The sequence below is a fragment of the Megascapheus bottae genome, chromosome 17, assembly GCF_031878675.1.
Source record: "Megascapheus bottae isolate mThoBot1 chromosome 17, mThoBot2.hap1, whole genome shotgun sequence".
Classification (NCBI taxonomy): domain Eukaryota; kingdom Metazoa; phylum Chordata; class Mammalia; order Rodentia; family Geomyidae; genus Megascapheus; species Megascapheus bottae.
Window position 1 is genome coordinate 6121506 of NC_143525.1, and position 18229 is coordinate 6139734.

General features: G+C 40.5%; 1 protein-coding gene across 1 annotated transcript in view; it reads right to left on the bottom strand.

Annotated features, from left to right (window-relative positions):
* Stx8 (syntaxin 8) overlaps positions 1–18229 on the bottom strand; it is a gene marked incomplete at its 5' end in the record, with an annotated part of 226074 nt that overhangs the window by 75466 nt on the left and 132379 nt on the right. Inside the window, one exon of the mRNA XM_090349527.1 lies at positions 11240–11341. Within this exon, the coding sequence (XP_090205653.1) occupies positions 11240–11341 (102 nt within the window). The remainder of the gene's footprint in view (positions 1–11239; positions 11342–18229) is intronic.

The following is an 18229-nucleotide window of genomic DNA, read 5'->3' on the forward strand; positions in this document are numbered from 1 at the left end:
TATAATATATATATATAATATGTATCTCACAGAAATGCCTGTGAGATAAACAGGATCAAAGTTATCATTGTAGATAGTGTTTGGTACTATTATTTTTTGGCAGCCATGAGGTTTGAACTCAGGGTCTTCTGCTTGCTAGGCAGGCACTCTACTCCTTTTGCTGTTGTCTTTCAAACAGGGTCTTGTTTTTTGTCTAGGCCAACAAAGACTGAGACCCTCCTATTTATATTACCCTTGTAGCTGAGCTAACAGTCACACACCATGACACCTAGCTAATGGATAAGACAGAGTCTTGCAAACGTTTTGCCTGGGCTGGCATCAAACCACAATCCTTTGGATTTCAGCTTCCCTGGTAACTAGCATTAGTCATTATTGTTAACAGCTCTATAATGTGAAGAAGAACTAGGAACAGAAAGTAATTAAGAGTGAGGTTAAGTTTAGAATTAACCAACAGGCCCAGGGGCTGACTAGATAGATGTGGAAAAAAAAATAGCAAAATGGTATACTGTGATATGTTTTATTTGGTACACATGGTATTTGTTTTTCAAATGTGAATATACTGTCAACATTAAAATATTGAGAGACTTCACTTAAAGATCTAGATTTCAGACTTCTCTTAAAAGACTAAAGCATGCTGATACACCGGTGTTTCTGGCTTAGCTCTCTGCTGGTAACAATCTGTTGTTGGCACTCCAGTTTATCACTGGCCATAATCAAAGTGTCAGCTCTAGAATGTTTCCTCTAGCCCCCCGATGCACCTAGGAGACGGCAGCACAGGGCCCTTTCCAGGGCCTTGGCATGTGACTGCGGCGCCAGCGACGGTGGATGTTGATGGGCCCCCGGCGAGCATCACAGCACGCGGCCTAAATGGGCGGCCTGGCCATCGGGCCCGTGGGCATGGCTGCGCTGGTGGGTCTTGAGCGAGCCCTCGCCCGCGAAGCTCTTGCTGCACCGGGGATAGAAGTAGGGTCGCCGCTCCCCCTGCTTATGCATTTTTGCCTTGGATCACACATATGCACCACCACATGCAGCTTTTTATTGCCATGGGATGTCACTAACTTTTCCTTCAAACTATGATCCTCTGGATCTCTGCCTTTGAGCAGTCTGGATTACAGGCATAAGCTACCATACTTGGTTGGCTTCAGCTACCTTTAGATAAGAGCATTTTATCCTAGCCAGCCAGTTCTACTTGTTTGAGAAACCTGGTGTTATCAGGATCTTCTTCAAATCTGCATTTCCAACTACCTAGAATGTTATTTCTTCATCCTTACCACTCTCTACCTTTTAAAAATGTTTCAGATATGTCTATCCAGCAGGGTTCTATGACTCTCTCCTTATACTAAGTTCTATCTTTCAGGTGCAGAGCATCGCCCAATGGCTGGCACATAGGGGTTGCCCAGTCTAATTATTGGCATAGAAGGATTAGCCGACAAGAAATCTAGAGGACAAAATTGCTTTGAAGGCAGACATTCACTGGGTGCTTCTTCACTGAGACTGCTGGCACAGGGATATAGACACAGACACCCATGCTAGTAAAGAGAACAGAGGGCAAGTCATTTCATGAGTTATCTCAATAAGTGATGACAAAGGAAGGGAAAAAGGCCAAGGGGAAATATTCCTGGTAAACAGTAATGAGGAAAAAAAGGAATCTGCATAATTATTTCTTGATCCAAATGAATTGCTTATGTTAGTGGTACTATTTTTTTCTTTGTGAGTGCACATGGGCGTAGCTATGCTTTGAACTCAGGACCTTTCAGATACTCTACCACTTGAACCACAATGGCCAGTCCTTTCTTATTGTTCAGGTAGGATCTTAATTTTCCAAGCCATCCTCAGAGTGTAATCTTCCTATTCATAATCTCCCTGATCACGGGCACATACTCTCATATCTGACAATTGACCGAGATGAGGCCTTGCTAACATTTTGCCAGAATGCCTTGAACCATAATCTTCCTGATTTCCTTCTCCTGAGCAGTTTGGATTATAGGTAAGAAAAAATCAAATCTGGCTTTGTGGTAGTTTTTTATTTTATTTTTACTTTTGGCCAGTCCTGAGCACTTCCTGTTTTTTTCTATGTATGTGGTACCCAGGAATCTCTGCATCTGGCTTCCTTTTTGTGGAAATGGGAGTCTCACAAATTTCTATGCCTGGGCTGGCCTAGTACCACAATCCTCCCAATCTTAGCCTCCCATGTGGCGTGGAATGACAGGCACAAGCCAGTATAGCTAATTATAAATTAAAGAGAGTTAAGGGCTGGGAGTTTGGCCTAGTGGTAGAGTGCTTGCCTAGCATGCACAAAGACCCTGGTTCAATTCCTTGGTACCACATACATAGAAAAAAGCCAGAAGCGGTGCTGAGGCTCAAGTGGTAGAGCTCTAGCCTTGAGAAAGTCCAAGGACAGTGCTCAGGCCCTGAGCTCAAGCCCAGGACTGGCAAAAAAAAAAATAAAAAATAAAAAAATATAAATAAATAAATAAATAAAAAGAGTTAAAAAGGGAATTTCATGAACTTTTTTTTTGCCCAGGCTGGCCTTAAACCACAATGTTCTCATTCTCAGACTCATAAGTAGCTAGGATTATAGGCATGAGCTATGCCATCTGACTGTGGTAGGATTTTTTTTTTTTTTTTTTGCCAGTCCTAGGCTTGAGCTCAGGGCCTGAGCCCTGTCCTTAGATTTTCTCAAGGATAGAGTTCTACCACTTCAGCCTCAGCACCACTTTTGGGCCTTTTTCTATGTATGTGGTGCAGAGGAATCAAACCTGGGTCTTCATGCATGCTAGGCAAGCACTCTACCACTAGGCCAAACTCCCAGCCCGGATTTTTTTTTTTTTTTAAATAATTCTTTGAAAGACAAAAAGAGCCAGGGGGTGGAAGAGGGAAATGGGGACAAAAACATAAGAGGCATCAATGTGTGAGAAATAATGTACCTACTATCTGGAGAATGTAACGGTAACCCCTCTATACATTACCTCGATAATAAAAAATTAAATGAAAAAAAAGAGACAAAAACAGCTGTGAGATCTGTTACATTATCTACACAACTTAAAACTCAGCTTCTTACCTATGCTTTATAATGTTCAAGAAGAAAGAACTGAAGAAGTATTATTTAGGGCTCTCTGAGGGTATTAATATAAGCAATAACATTTCAAGACTGATAATGAACTTCAGCCATGAATTTGCAAATTTCCATCTAAAAAACTCCAACACTGAAATGGAGAGACAAGGGTGAACAAATGCAGCAGTGGTACTTACTAAACACTATACTGAAAATCAAGTATGTAACTTGTAGGTGGTGACAAAAGGGAAAAACTGGGACAGAGAGAAGGAAGATAGGACATTGTCCAAAAAGAAATGTACTCATTACCAAACTTATTAAACTGTAACCCCTCTGTACATTACCTTTATAATAATTATTTTTAAATACCCCAAACTCTAACATACCGGGTGACAGTGGCTTACATCTATAACACTAGCTACTCAGGAGGCTGAGATACTGAACAATTCCTGATTTGAAGCTAGTCTGGGCAGAAAAGTCTGTAAGACTCGTAACTCTAACTTGACATGTGGCTCAGTGGTAGAACACCAGCTTTGAGCAAAAAAAGCTCAGGGATAGTACCCAGGTCCTGAGTTTAAGCCTCAGGACTGGCACCAGACTTTTAAAAATCAGAAAAAAAAAATCCTGTAACAACTCCATTTTTAACCAAATGAGGATGCTAATTTCATGTTTCTAAAATGTCCCTATTTCAGCAAGTCAAGGGTATATTAATCCTAAGAGCCATGTGCAGGTAACAGAACCTGTAGGGTAGCACTAACATTTACTGAGGCCTCACTGGTACCAATCACACTGCTCCCTAATTTAGTGTGTCTACAGAATAACAAATATGTGCTAGCCCAGGCTAAAATCCTTTATTCTAAATGCTTGAGACCAGGAGTGTTTCAAGTATTGGGTCTTTTCCTATTCAGAAATCTCTGTTCCAGGATATTCTACTGGTAACTGTTATTCTCATTCTATACAGAAGGAAACAAATTTTTAGAGGGCAGACAGCTCTCCTAGTTCCAGGAAGGATGGGGGCAGACGCATGTTCTGTGGAGCCTGCCTGTGCAGGACAGGCTGGGCTCCTTCCCAAATTCGTCATCGGAACAGAGCACTGCTAAATATCACGCGAGATGTCCTTAGACAACATTACATAATAGTCAATATGCTGAGAAGCAGGACTGTCCCTCCACCAGAATCATTCACAATTCTCAGTCTGGCTTTTCACAATTGGCTTTCTCGTCAGACCCAGACAAGGCTCTAGTGTGAATTCTAATGAGGATCAGGCACACTGAATAAACTGCAATTACAAAGGTGCTAGTTCTATGTTAATGTTCTTAATACAAGAAACAGATCTGAATATACATTGAAGAACTAAGTGCACCTATCAGTCTAATATGCCTTTAGAATCTAGAAAACAACAACAAAAAACAATATTGCTTTCTCCTTGGTGCTATCATGGGGGTAAGGCTGAGAGAAGAAAAGGGAGGAAAAGACCACACAAAGATCGCAGTAAAAATCTTAAAGCCTGGGCACTGGAGTGAAAGGTCCACAAAGAGGTGCTTGAATCCTTTGATAACTACACAAACGAATTCATCATTGGGCCCTTCTCCTGTGTGGCCCCTGGCGGGTCTTGCTGTGTTTATAACTAGAATTCCCCTTGCTGCTCCAGCCTTTATGACTGATGCGTCAGACCATCGTGGAAAATGTGCACAGGGCAGGAAACAAAAGGTCATTTCATGGTTCACAGCCCAGTTTTATATCCCTTGAGTAAAAGATGATGAGCCACAGCCCTTCCACACCTCACTCAAGTCCTCTAAGTTACACGGTAATAGAGTGTTCACCATGTGAGCTGCTACCAAGTTACAGTTGAATGAGCTGCTTGATTCCAGCACCTGTTGGTATGCACTTGTACACACTTCCACTTAAAATCTTCAGTCTGGCTTTCCATTTGAGAAGAGCAGCTGATGGACTCTTTGCTAGGTCTTGAGGTTTTTAATCTCTGGCCACTCCAAAGCCTTTTCCATTAAGATTACATCTTCTAAATGCTACTATTTATGTAAAGGGAATAAAACTTATTGGTGTTTTTTTATTACCTCTCCCCAGATTTGTCTTTTGGTTGATTCTTTTTTGCTAGTACCAAAAACAACCATTCAAGTTTCCAATATTTTTAATTTCTAGAAGTGTCATTTGGTCTTTTAATTATTTTTTTCATGTTACTTTTTGTAGTCCTAACAAAATGTTCAAGCTGGTCACTTACATTTTTTTAATTAAAAAAAATAACAGAATGGATGGTGGTGAATGCCTTTAATCTCAGCTACTTGGGAGATGGCAATAAGGAAGATTATGGTCTGAGGCTAGTTGGGGCAAATGTTGGCAAGATCCCATCTCATTTAACAAGCCCAGCATGGTAATTCGTATCTGTTGTCCTAGTTATACAGGAGGAATGGTGGAAGGCTCATGGTCACTGGCCCTGGGCAAAAACATGGGACTCTATTTGAAAAATAACTGAAGCAAAGGAGGGTTGGCATGTGGCTTAAGTATGAGGCCCTGACTTCATATCTTAGTACAGCCTGCCCCTCAAAGGATTGAGTTGGTTTTATAACATATGTATATATAGATATACATATTTGCTAGAACATGGATGATTATAATGAATTCATTTATATCATGAAGATATTCTGATACCTGATAAATGCCAAATGCAAAAGGAATGTTTTATGATTCCAGCTATGTAAGTGCCCAGAGCAAATTTTAGAGATAGAAGGTAGAAAAATAGTTACAGAACCTGGGGGAGGAAGAAATGGGTAGCTATTTTTAAGATAGCTTTCAGTTAGGAATGTTAAAGTTCTGGATGGTTAAGGAAGAGAGTGCAGTGTGGAATTGTTGCCTAGAATATGTCATTTAGGCTCTGAGTTCTACTCCCAGTACTGAGAGAGAAAAAAAAGTCCTGGTGATATCTACACAATGAAAATGTACTTTTAATTTAAAAGCAGGGCCAGGAATGTAACTAGTGGTAGAGTGCTTGCCTAGCCTGCACAAAGTCCTGAGTTTGATGTCTTGGTACCACATATAGAGAAAAAACCAGAAGTGGTGCTGTGGCTCAAATGGTAGACCACTAGCCTTGAGTGAAAGTGCTTAAGGAGATTGCCTAGGCCCTGAGTTCAAGCACCAGGACTGGCAAAAAGGAAAAAAAAATTAAAAATAGTTCAAATAGAAGTCAGGCAGGGATTCACACCAATTAACCAGACATAAGCCAGAGGTGTGGCTAGAAGTGTAGGTGTGGCTCAAGTAGTAGCTTTCATAGATGAATAAGAGAGGCCCTGAGTTCAAAAGCTGTAACTAAAAAACAAAAGGTATTAAAAACTAGTGAAATTTTACTATATATATGCCATAATTATAAAAATGATTTTTAAGAACAGGCCATATTAATTTTGCTATGGTCTGCTAAGCCTCAGTAAATTCCACCATATGCCTTCTGTCCTCAGGATTCATATTAAATACAAGTCCAGCCTCCTCAGGGCTTTAAAGATCACCCACTGAACCCTCATCAGCATGCAAAAAAAAGTGTGTATAACAATAGATGCATATGTAATTGCAAAGTTTCCTATAAAATAAAAATGCAAAAAACTCTTCAAAGGTTATCAGGCTTGGTATGGAAGGTAGGCTGCTGGATTGGCCACGTGGGGAAATGGCAGTTCCCATAGCAAAGTAAGAGGTAAGAGGAAGAAGGCTAGGATTAGAAGGAAGGCAGAGAGGGAGCCAGCACATAGCTAGGGGCTGCTCTTACTGCCATGATGCCTTTCCAGCCTCCAATGTCACAAGATGGAGTGTTTAGTCTGGGGGAGGGGTGTCGAGAAACCACATGTGTGGGAGTAAACTGAATTCATTTTATTGCTAAGATGATTCACAGACTTGTAAATATATAATATGTAGAACAGCACCCTGCACACAGGAAGGCTAATACATACTCATTAAATATCCCTTCTGTGCAGAGTCCCCAAACCAGGCCTGGCCAAGCCAGCCAAGCAGAGGCAATGAAAGTCAGTGGAATAAGCAGCAGTAAATGGCCACAGTACTTTTCCCCAGGCCAAACTCTCCTGTTCTGCTGACTCTGTGATAAAGGCAATTTTGTTAATGAGAACATCAGTTCCTTTTTTTTTTTTTTGAGGACTTGTGCCAATGCCTGGATCATGAGGGAAACCCAGTAAAAAACTGTTCAACATATATGTCTTTTTTTTTCTTAACACAAAGTCTTACTTCATTGTACAAGGCTGATCTTAAATGCACAACCCTCTCTTGGTCCAGTCTCACAACTGCTGTCTGTTTCTAGCTCTGAAGAGATTTTGGTTTTGGGAGTTTTGGGGTTTGAACTCAGAACCCTCATGCTTGCTACAAAGGTGCTCAACTACTTGAGCAATGTCTTCAGTCTTAGATAATAATCCTCTGCCACCTGTACAGCTGGGGTTATATTATACCATTATGAACAGTTTGTTTTTGAGATAGGGTCTCGCTATTTTTTCCTCACTGTTTCCACGTTCCACATAGTGGGGTTATAGGCATGTGCTACTCTACACTACCTTGAAGAAATTCTTATAGTTTTGTGACTGCCGGTTGACTAACCTCATCATAAACAATCCCCTAATTTTGTCCAACCTACTGGCAAGTGTTTGTAGTTCACAAATCAGATAGTACTATAGTGCAGAATTATCTATACTGGTAAATGAAGCATTCAATTAAAAATATTTTTCATATGGGGAGGGGCAGAAGCATAGAAATAGCTCTTGATTTGGTCTTTAAACAGTTGTACGAGTGGGTTTCAATTCAACAAATCAGTTTATAAGTACAAAACTTATTTAGTATCACCTCTCCCATTGTGGATACCCATCTTTCTCATCCTCACCCACACCCTTCAAGTCATACTGTCGTATTTTCATATATGTACATTGAATATAATGGCTGTATTTGCTCTCTGCTTCTCTCTTGTTTGTCTGTTCTTCCTTCCCTAAACACTCCCCCTGACAACACATGTTTTGGCTTTGTGGTATTCATTTTGTTCAACTGTTTATTAGTTGTTCAGGAGTTATCATTGGAATCCTGCCTTGGGTACCATACCCTAACCAATTTGCTCATATATATATGCACATGACCCTGTACTTGTTTTCATACATGCATAACAATATTTCTTAAAGCAAAAGACAGCAGATAAACTCTATGGTTCAACCTCCAAAACACATCCATAATTCAGCCACTTTTTACCACACCAGCCCAAGCTACTGTGAGCTACCACCAGGACTTTATATTATAACAATCCTCTAACTGGCTTTATTCTAGTGTTCTATGTCTTCTTTCAGTAGTAGCCAAGTGGCAAGCAATTCAAGTCATGATCCTCTACTCAAACACTTCAGTTAGCACCCAACCACAAAGACTGAAATCATTCAAGGATGGTTCAAACAGTGGGAATACATTCCAAGATTTGGTTACCAACATTGGTAACTAAAAGAAACTACTACCAATTTAAACTAGAGGAACTGGAGGGAAAATAGTGTAATCCTAGCTATGCTGGTTGGCTGGCATACACAGTTCAAAACCAGCTCAGGAAGGTCTGCAAGACACTATAATTAGCCAGTAAATAACTTGGAGTAGAGGTGTGGCTCAAGTGGTAGAGCACCAGCCATGAGCAAAGAAATTGACCAAAAAAGTCAAGCAACTGACAACCTGAATTCAAACTCCAGTATTGCCAAAAAATAAATTCCTTTTTCAGTATCTAACACTGCTGGATTGTTACATTTCTCCCTCCTAATTTATTAGATAGAAGTCTGTCACAGGTAACATACACATATAAAAGTTATGAAATAGTAACCCCTCTGCATATCACCTTAATAAAAAAATAAACAGGGCATAACTTTAGATAACTTATTTTAAGATATCAGTAAAAAGTTGTTTTGTTTTCTTGTGCTAGCCGTGGAGCTTAAACTCAGGGCCTAGGCACTGTCCTTGAGCTTCCTTTGCTCAAGGCTAGGGCTTTACCTTTGGAGCCCTACATCTGGACTTTCCTGCTAGGGCTGGCTTCAAATTGCTATCCTCAGATCTCAGCCTCCTGAGTATCTAAGATTACAGATATGAGCCATTGGTGCCTGGCCTGGTAACAAGGTTGTTTTTTTTTTCCACCCCTGTGGTGAGTCATGGAGCTTTTTGAACTCTGGGCCTGGGTGCTGTCCCTGAGCTATTCAGCTCAAGGTTACCACCCTATTCCTGAAGTCACAGCCCCACTTCCCGTTTTCTAGGGATTAATTGGAGCTATGAGTCCCAGGGTCTTTGGTGCCGGGCTGGCTTCAAACCTAGATCTCCAGATCTCATCCTTCTGAGGAGCTAGGATTACAGGTGTTACCAGAGCCAGGCATAGTGGCTCACAAGTTTTTAAAACATTTATTTTAGTAACTCTGGGAGTTGCTAAATTTCTCCTCTTCAAAAAAATAAATGTGCAGCAGTCAGCTGAGAAAATTTTATAGACCTATACAGACATAGATAGATCTTACTAGGTGATACTATAAAATGAAAAAAATGACAACAATATAAGAAATATTCTGTGTCTATCATGACATCATGAATGGTGTGTGCCAGGGAGCCACCAAGATATCTATGGATATATTATGGAAAAGCCTCACGACTGCTTAGAGCATACGGAAATTGGGAAAGCATCATTGCAAGCACCCTTCCAACTTTGAAGATGCCAACAGCTAAAACTTGCTGTCTGTGGCACTGTGCCAAATACTAAGTAAACTTATTTGTTCCCCCAAATGATTTTATGGATTATTAATCTTTATTATCTCCATTTTAAAGATGGAAAAACTGAGGCAAAGGAGAGTGTGTACTTTACCCACTTGTGTGCATTCAAGGTTCCAGTATCCACAGCCTTCACGCATCTCTGTTAGCATGTGACTATGGGAAGCTAGGAAGATGGCCAGTGCTGGATACTTACTCTATGCAGCCAAATACTAATAGCTAAGCTTTGTCTGCTCTTTTACCATGAAGGTAAATCAAATTTAATAAGGGGTGGAGATGGAAGTAAACCCATATCTTGTAACCTCAAAGTCTCCAGATGGAGTATGGAGGACAAAATCTAAGTGGACAAAAATCAGAGAAGATCAGTAAAGCAAACCTGGGAAGGCTTTGCCTCTGGCAGAGAGCAAGCAGCAGCAAGCACCTCAAGAAGCAGAGCCCAGCACAGGCTGGGTTGGTATCTGACAAGCAAGAGCTGCTGTGGGAGGGGGCAGCAGGACAAGCTGAGATGATGGAATTAAAATCACCCAGAGGGCTCTACTTCCTGTGGGGTCCAAAGCCACGTGTGCCTGACCCTCTCTCAGCAGGTTCTAGACTCCCATTAGAAAATAAAAGTGAGGGCAGTAACACACACACAGGGGATCCTCACACAGAGGACTTCCTTCTATAGCTGGATCCCTCAGGAGCATTCATTATGCTTTTCATATTGAGAAGGCTGTGAGTCAGACAAAGTTCACATAACTGTATTTCTAACTGCTACTGCACCTCTATTGTTACAAACATAATAACTTTAAAAGATTAGTGTACCTTTTTGAGATGAAGCAGCAAATAATCATGGTGGTTGCTTTCAACGTCATGGCCCTGTGCCCTCACTCACCTTTGTACACAGGCTATATAAACTGAAACCTCACAGAACCATAATCAGAATGACTTCAGAAGAGCAGGTGGCTGCATAGATATGCCAGGCATTCTTAACACATAAGGAGCATTTTTGAATTCCTCCTAAGACCTCCTCAATGAGGCTCCCCTAGTCCAGGGCCCAAGAAACAGTACTTCAGGTACTCCCAGTGATTCTTCTCTTGGTACATGAACCCCTACTTCACATAGATGATGAAAGTGACTTGATGGATAATGTGACAAAACATAGGATTCTAACTTGGTCAGACTTCCAAAGCTAAGCAACTCTAACCCACTCTGCCACATGTGTACTAATTAAACTTCTGCCTAGAAAAGGCACAAACGCAAACAAGCTCACTTTCGAACAAACTCACAGGATCAATGACCACTAAATTCCCAGACAACCTGTATAATTTTCAAACCACTCATGCCTATTAGCTTCACAAGAGCCACTGAATCCCTGAGGAAAAATTGACAAATGTGGGGATCTCAAAGCCAAGTAAATCCAAAAGCAAGATCTCTTACCACAGGATGTTGACTTTCTTTCTACCAGGTTCACACGCCTGGTTTCGGTGCGAAGTTTCTCATCTGTGTTCTCCACGAGATTGGCAAGGTCATCAATGATCTCTAGAAGGAGAACAGAGACGTAGCATTAACACTCCACAATGCCCAGCATCATGTTCCACAGTTGTGGTAGTTCTGGCTGGTAACAGTCTTCCACAGGCAGTCAATGAAAAGGTACAGAAATCAGGTACCTGCTTTGAGAACTAAAATTGACTTAAAAAGGCAAAAATGAGCTCCTGCTTGAAATCCTAGCTACTCTGGAAACTGAGATATCAAGGTAGAGGTTCAAAGACAGCCAATGCAGAAAAGTCTGTGACTCATCTCTAATTAACCAGCAAAAGGCCAGAAATAGAGCTGTAACTCAAATGGTAGAGCTTTTTGCCTTGAGCAAAAAAGCCAAGCAAGAATGTGAGGCCCTGAGTTTAAGCCTAAGTACCAGCACCGAATTAAAACAGAAAAAAAGAGTAAGGTAATAAAACTGGCATAACATCGTTTTAGGTTGTCTCCTAAGATCAGCAAGTTTAGGGAAAATAAAGCATATCCTCACAAATTGTGCCCAGCCAATACTTGTCTTTCAAGTATATAGGTGACATATAGCAGAGAAGACTTCAGGAATAATCTCAGCCCTTCTTGAGAAAACTACCTGATGATAAAACTAGCCAACAAAGAACCGCATGAAAAACAACAACAACAACAACAAAAAACAACTTTGGTGACTCACATTTATTATCTTGGCTACTCCAGAGGCTGAGACTGGGAGAATCACATCAGCTCAGGGCCTCGTTTCAACAAACAAACAAACAAAAAAACAAACATGATGGTGTATATCTATCACTGGAGATATGAGGAAAATGTAAACAGGATTGTGATGCTACAGTCAGAATATATTTTTTTAAATTTTTTTTTAGGCAAAAAGTGAGACCCTAGTAAGGTATTAAAGTAAAATGGCATGGATCATGCCTCTAATTCTAGTTACTCAGAAGGCCGAGATCATGAGGCTGGTTCAAAGCCAGCCCAACCTGGAAAGTTTTTTTTTTTTTTTTTTTGCCAGTTCTGGGCTTGAGCTCAGGGCCTGAGCACTGTCCTTGGTCTTTCTCAAGGCTAGAGCTCTACCACTTGAGCCTCAGCACCACTTCCAGCTTTTTTCTATGTATGTGGTACCGAGAAATCGAACCCGGGTCTTCATGCATGCTAGGCAAGCACTTTAACCACTAGGCCAAACTCCCAGTCCCCAACCTGGAAAGTTTTTAAGAATCATGTCCAATTAACTACTAAAGAGCTGAAAGTGGAGTTGTGGCTCAAGCAATGGGGTGTTAATTTGAGCCAAACAGCTCAGAGACAGCTCTCAAGCTTTGTGAGTTCAAGTTCCATACTGTCATTAAAAAAAAGAAAAAAAGAGGTGTGGTTCAAGTGGCAGAGCTTCTACAAAGCAAATACAAGGCCCTGATTTCAAGCCCCAGTACCATAAAAAAACAAACTTAATGAAGAAGAATCTACAGACTATAACAAAGTTGATGGCCACAACCTAATCCATTTAAATACTGATAAGCAAATATATAGATTAGAAAAATGTACAAATGTCCCAAACAACATGTTACAACATAATTGCAATTGCAGTAGAGAAAGGAAGAAAGGGAAAAGAAGTTGAAATCACAATTTCTACATTATATACAGCAGGTCATACTAAGCTGCTGAAAATTTAAACATATAGAAACATAGTTTTGAAATCATCAAAACTTCAATGCTTTCTGTCTTTTGTATTGAACCTTCAGCAGTTCTTATCTTTTAGTAATTACTGCTTCTGGTAATGATCCTTTTTGTAAAGTTCATCTTTTTTATGCTAATGCCTTAAAGTGAAATTAAGCACATTTAAATATATTTTAAATGGCAACATTTAGAATGGCACATATATTATGATCTTAATTTATGTGAAATTATTTCTATCCATCCTTTTACATTTGTATACCCATAGGGATTTATGCAGATGGTGGTAATCTAATGTTAATAATTATTCCTAGGTGGTAGGATCCTCTGTGATTGTGTTCTTATATTTTTCTGTATTGTTTAAATTCCTTACATTGAGCATACATTATTTCTTCAATTTTGAGTCTCTATTCTCCCTCTTCTTTTCCCTATTTCTAGTAACTGCTTTGGAAATGCATTATCTAATGACAGTTACCATTTTTCTTTCAGTATTAAGTAAAGCAAATGAGTAAGCCAAAGAAATTCTCCAGCTCTGGGCTGATTTTAAAAGGCTATGTGGTACAAGGAAGGAAAAGGGCAGTCTACAACCTGAGATAGGCAAGTGAAAGGCAAGGCAGAGGTGACAAAGACCACCAGTTGGATATTTATTACTTCATTCATGGGCCATACAAAATTATTAACACAGGCTGAGGGGCCACGGGCAACTGGTAAGGCAGAGGCTGGACATTCCCCACCCCTTCCAGAGCAGCATGCAATTCTTCCATCCTCCTGCAACCTCACCTACAAGCCTTCTTGTAGGAGGCTGAAAGAAGAGTTACTAAGCTGGAAGGTAGTTCCGTGCAGAGCATTTGTCTAACATATTTCAAGTCATAGCTTGGATCCCCAGCATTACCAAAAAATTAAAAATAAAACAAGCTGGTTGCTGGTGACTCATGCCTATAATCCTAGCTACTCAGGAGAAATCTGAAGAGTGCAGTTTGAAGTCAGTCATGGCAGTAAAGTCTATAACTCTTATTTCCAATTAGCAATCAGAAAAGCCATAAGTGGTAGAGCCCCAGCCTTGAGTAACATTCAAGGGACAGTACCCAATTCCTGAGTTCAAGCTCCAGTACTGAGACAAAAATACATAAATAGATAGTTGGGTGCTCTGGCTCACATCTGTAATGCTAGTTACTCAGGAGGCTGAGATTTGAGGATCGCAGTTCAAAGCCTGTTGGGGCATCAAAATTAATGAAATTTTTTTTTGTGTGTGTGGGTCATGGGACTTTAATTCAGCCTGGGCATTGTCCCTGAGTTTTTCAGCTCAAGGCTACCACCCTACCCTTCAGCCAAGCCCCGGTTCCCATTTTCTAGAGGTTAACTGGAGATAAAGAGTTTCAGGTCCTTTTGTACCCAGGCTGGCTTTGAAATTTGATCCTCAGATCTCAGCCTCCTGAGTAGCTAGGATTACAGGCGTGAGCCACTGTGCCCTCCTGAGTAGCTACAATTACAGGCGTGAGCTGTGCCCAGCTAATGAGACTCTTATTTCCAATTAACCACCAGAAAACTGGAAGTGGTGCTGTGGCACAAAATGATAGAGCATGCTATCTTTGAGCAGAAGAGCTCAGGCACAGGGCCCAGACTGACAAAAATAAATATCATATGCATATGTATGCAAATACATACATATATAACATATACATGTAAAACACAAAAAAAACAAGCTATTTATGAACATAACTATTAATCTCAAAGCGATTGCTGGATACGAAAATCAACATACTTAATGATGTCACTGACATGAAATATAAGAACAAATCTAGCTTACAGGATAAAATTCAACAGTGGTTACCCTAGGGGTTGTGAGGAATGACTAGAAATGGCCAGTTGGGAATTTACTAGGGAGGTGGAAATTCTCTAAATGGCTGTGCAAATGTATATGGCTATCAAAAACATACAGAATTGGATACCACACATCTGTGCATTTTGTTAGATTATGTCAACTTGCAAGTATAAATCAGAAAAAATTAAAAGTTTACATTATTATGTTTTAAGATTTCCCAATAAATAAGAAGGAAAAAATGCTTTAGAAAAAACAAAATTTTAGGCATGTAAGAAGATACACCATGACCTCCTTTTGTGAAATCCTCAGCAGGGGACAGCTAAGCTTTCCCTCAACACTCCAGTGACTCCTGACATGGAAGTCTGGGGAAAAAATCAGTTTCACTATAGAGCTACAGGGTGTCTCTAATTATCATAAAGTTTTTTTACACAGAACTGAAAATCTGTCTGTTTTCAACTTTGACCTTAGTTATTTCCAGACCAACAAAATGGCAGTGGTCTGTCTTTCCACAATTTGCCTCCCACATTGCCACTCTTTTCAGTTAAGGCAGCCCCAAGCCTTAACCATCTTCAAAGGAGCTGTGAAATCTTGATGCTTTAGACACAGTGTTCCTCCAACAAGGTGATGAGAGGAACTTGGATTCAGTTTTTGTGTGGTCAGCACAGAAAGTTTTTTTTTTGTTTTTGTTTTTTTGGTTATGGGGCTTGAACTTGGCCTTGGGCACTGTTCTTCAGCTTCTGTGCTCAAGGCTAGTGCTCTACCACTTCTGAGCCACAGCTCCATTTTTAGTTTTCTGGTGATTAATTGGAGATAAGCCTCCTGTGGTCTTTTCTGCCTGGGCTGGCTTCAAACCATGATCCTCAGATCTCAACCTCCTTAGCAACCAGGATTACAGGTGTGAACCACTGAAGGCTGGCTAGAATGTTCAGTTTGTAAGTATAAATACACTTGTGGCACATGCCTATAATCCCAGTACCTGTACAGCTAAGGTAGGAGGATCATAAATTCAAGGTCTATGTGGAGAGAAACTGCCTCTGGAAAAACAAAAATCCACAAGTAGCTCTCTTCCTCTTACCGCTCCCTCCCCCCCGCAAAAAAACCAAACCAACCAAACCAAAAGTATTTCTCATGGTTATGCTTCACCAGGACATTTTATATTGCCATGCTTTATATTGTTAATGTGTACAATGTTATCTATCACATAACTACTATTCAAGATTTCATGATAGCTTTTTTTTCCCCTTTTCTGGCACTAAGGTTTGAACTTGGGGCCTCATGCATGCTTGGCTGGCATTACTATTTGAGCCACACCTCCAGCATAGTTATTTTGGAAATGGAGTCTGGTGAACTTTTCTACAATCTTCACATCTCAGCCTCCTGAGTAGCTTAGGATTATAGGTATACACTACCAATGCTCAATGGTTTTTAATTTTTTTGCTGGTCCTGGAGCTTGATCTCAGGGACTTCTCTTTCTGGGCTGGCTAACCTCTATCCTCAGCTCTCAGCCACTGGTGCCTGGCTTGTACTCATTTTTTTTTTTCTTTTTTTAAACAACTCTGTATTCTAAGTTACAAAATGTGACTAAACTGCTACTAAACAATTTTAATCCTGCCCAAGGCCTTATGGAATGCTAGGCTGATGAATGAGGACCTAGGATTATCAGGCTACATGGCTTACTTTCTATCACAGAGACTGAGATAATAAAAATACGATGTAAGGGGCTAGGAGCATGGCCTAATGGTAGAGTGCTTGCCTAGCATGCATGAAGCCCAGGGTTTGATTCCTTGGTACCACATACACAGAAAAAAGCCAGAAGTGATGTTGTAGCTCAAGTGGTAGAGCAGAAGAAGCCTTGAGAAAGCCCAAAGACAGTGGTCATGCTCTGAGTTCAAGCCCCAAAACTGGAAAAAAATAAAATTTAAGATTATGGCCTAAAGACACATGAAGAAATGCTCAACATCTCTGGTCATAAAAGAAATGCAAATCAAAACAACTCTAAGATTCCACCTCCCTCCAGTTAGAATGGCCAGGATCAAGAAAACTAATAACAACAGATGCTGGAGGGGATGTGGCCAGGAGGGATCACTACTACACTGTTGGTGGGAGTGCAAACTAGTTCAACCACTATGGAAAGCAGTATGGCAGTTCCTCAAAAGACTGAACATAGAGCTTCCCTATGACCCAGCAATTCCACTACTAGGCATTTACCCAATTGTCCAGAAACAAGGACATACTAAAGCCACTAGCACAACGATGTTCATTGCAACACTATTTACCATAGCAAAGATATGGAACCAACCCAGATGTCCCTCAGTTGATGAGTGGATCCACAAGATGTGGTATTTGTACACAATGTGATTCTATGCGGCTGTCAGAAAGAATGACATCGCCCCATTTGTTAGGAAATGGAAAGACTTAGAAAAAAATCATATTAAGTGAAGTAAGCCAGACTCAAAGGAACATGGTTTCCCTCACTTGTCATAATCAGTAGAAACCTTGGGCTCTCATAGCAGAGATTTGCAATAGAGCAAAACCTAGATACATAAAACCATATAGTATGATGCTAAATGAAAGGACCTCTAGGATATAGAAACAAAAGCCATATAATGAGTGATTGTTGTCCTTAATGTACTATGATATCTCTCATCTCTTTTGCTGTCCCTCGGTTATCTCATATTATTACAGTATTTCACTTTGTTATCTGTTATATCGGATGTATTTGTATTTGGTTATTTGAAATTGGATAGGGAACAGGGGAAAAACAAGATGAGGGGTGGGGGGGGAGGGAAATGGGGACCAAGACATGAGAAAGGGTATCAATGTATGTGAATTAATGCACCTTCTATTTGGCGAATATAATGTAACCCTTCTATTAATTACAATTAAAAAAAGAAAAAAATTATAATTAAAAGCAAAGCAAAAGTTTTTAGAAAAATTTCAGCCTCACTACCCAAAGAATAAGGAAGCCTGCTGGGGAGAAGAGGGTGGGGCTGGGTAAATCATTTGCTAAGAAGATTCATAGGCTTAGAAGGGAGCTGGGTGCTAGTAATCAAGATGAGAGAAAAGAGGTTTCAAAAATCTGAGCTACACACTGCCTAGAGGTCAGGATGTGCAGAAGTATGGCCCTTAGTGCTTGCTTGCTACCCAGGCTCCCTGCATTCCCACACTGTTCATCTACCTCCTGAGCCATGGCTCAAGCACACCTGGCTACAATTGGTCCCATCACTCTGGAAATTATAAGCAGCAAGCTCTGGCAATGCCAGCAAGCTGTTATCTGCAGGTCTATTAGACCTGTGGGACATAATATCTCCACCAAGATTTTAAAAGACTAGCTGAAACCCAGCACTACAGCTATTCCTATGAAACCCTAAGAACATAATCTCCTTGAGACCTCAAACTGGAGGTGCTACAGTGTGCCATACCAA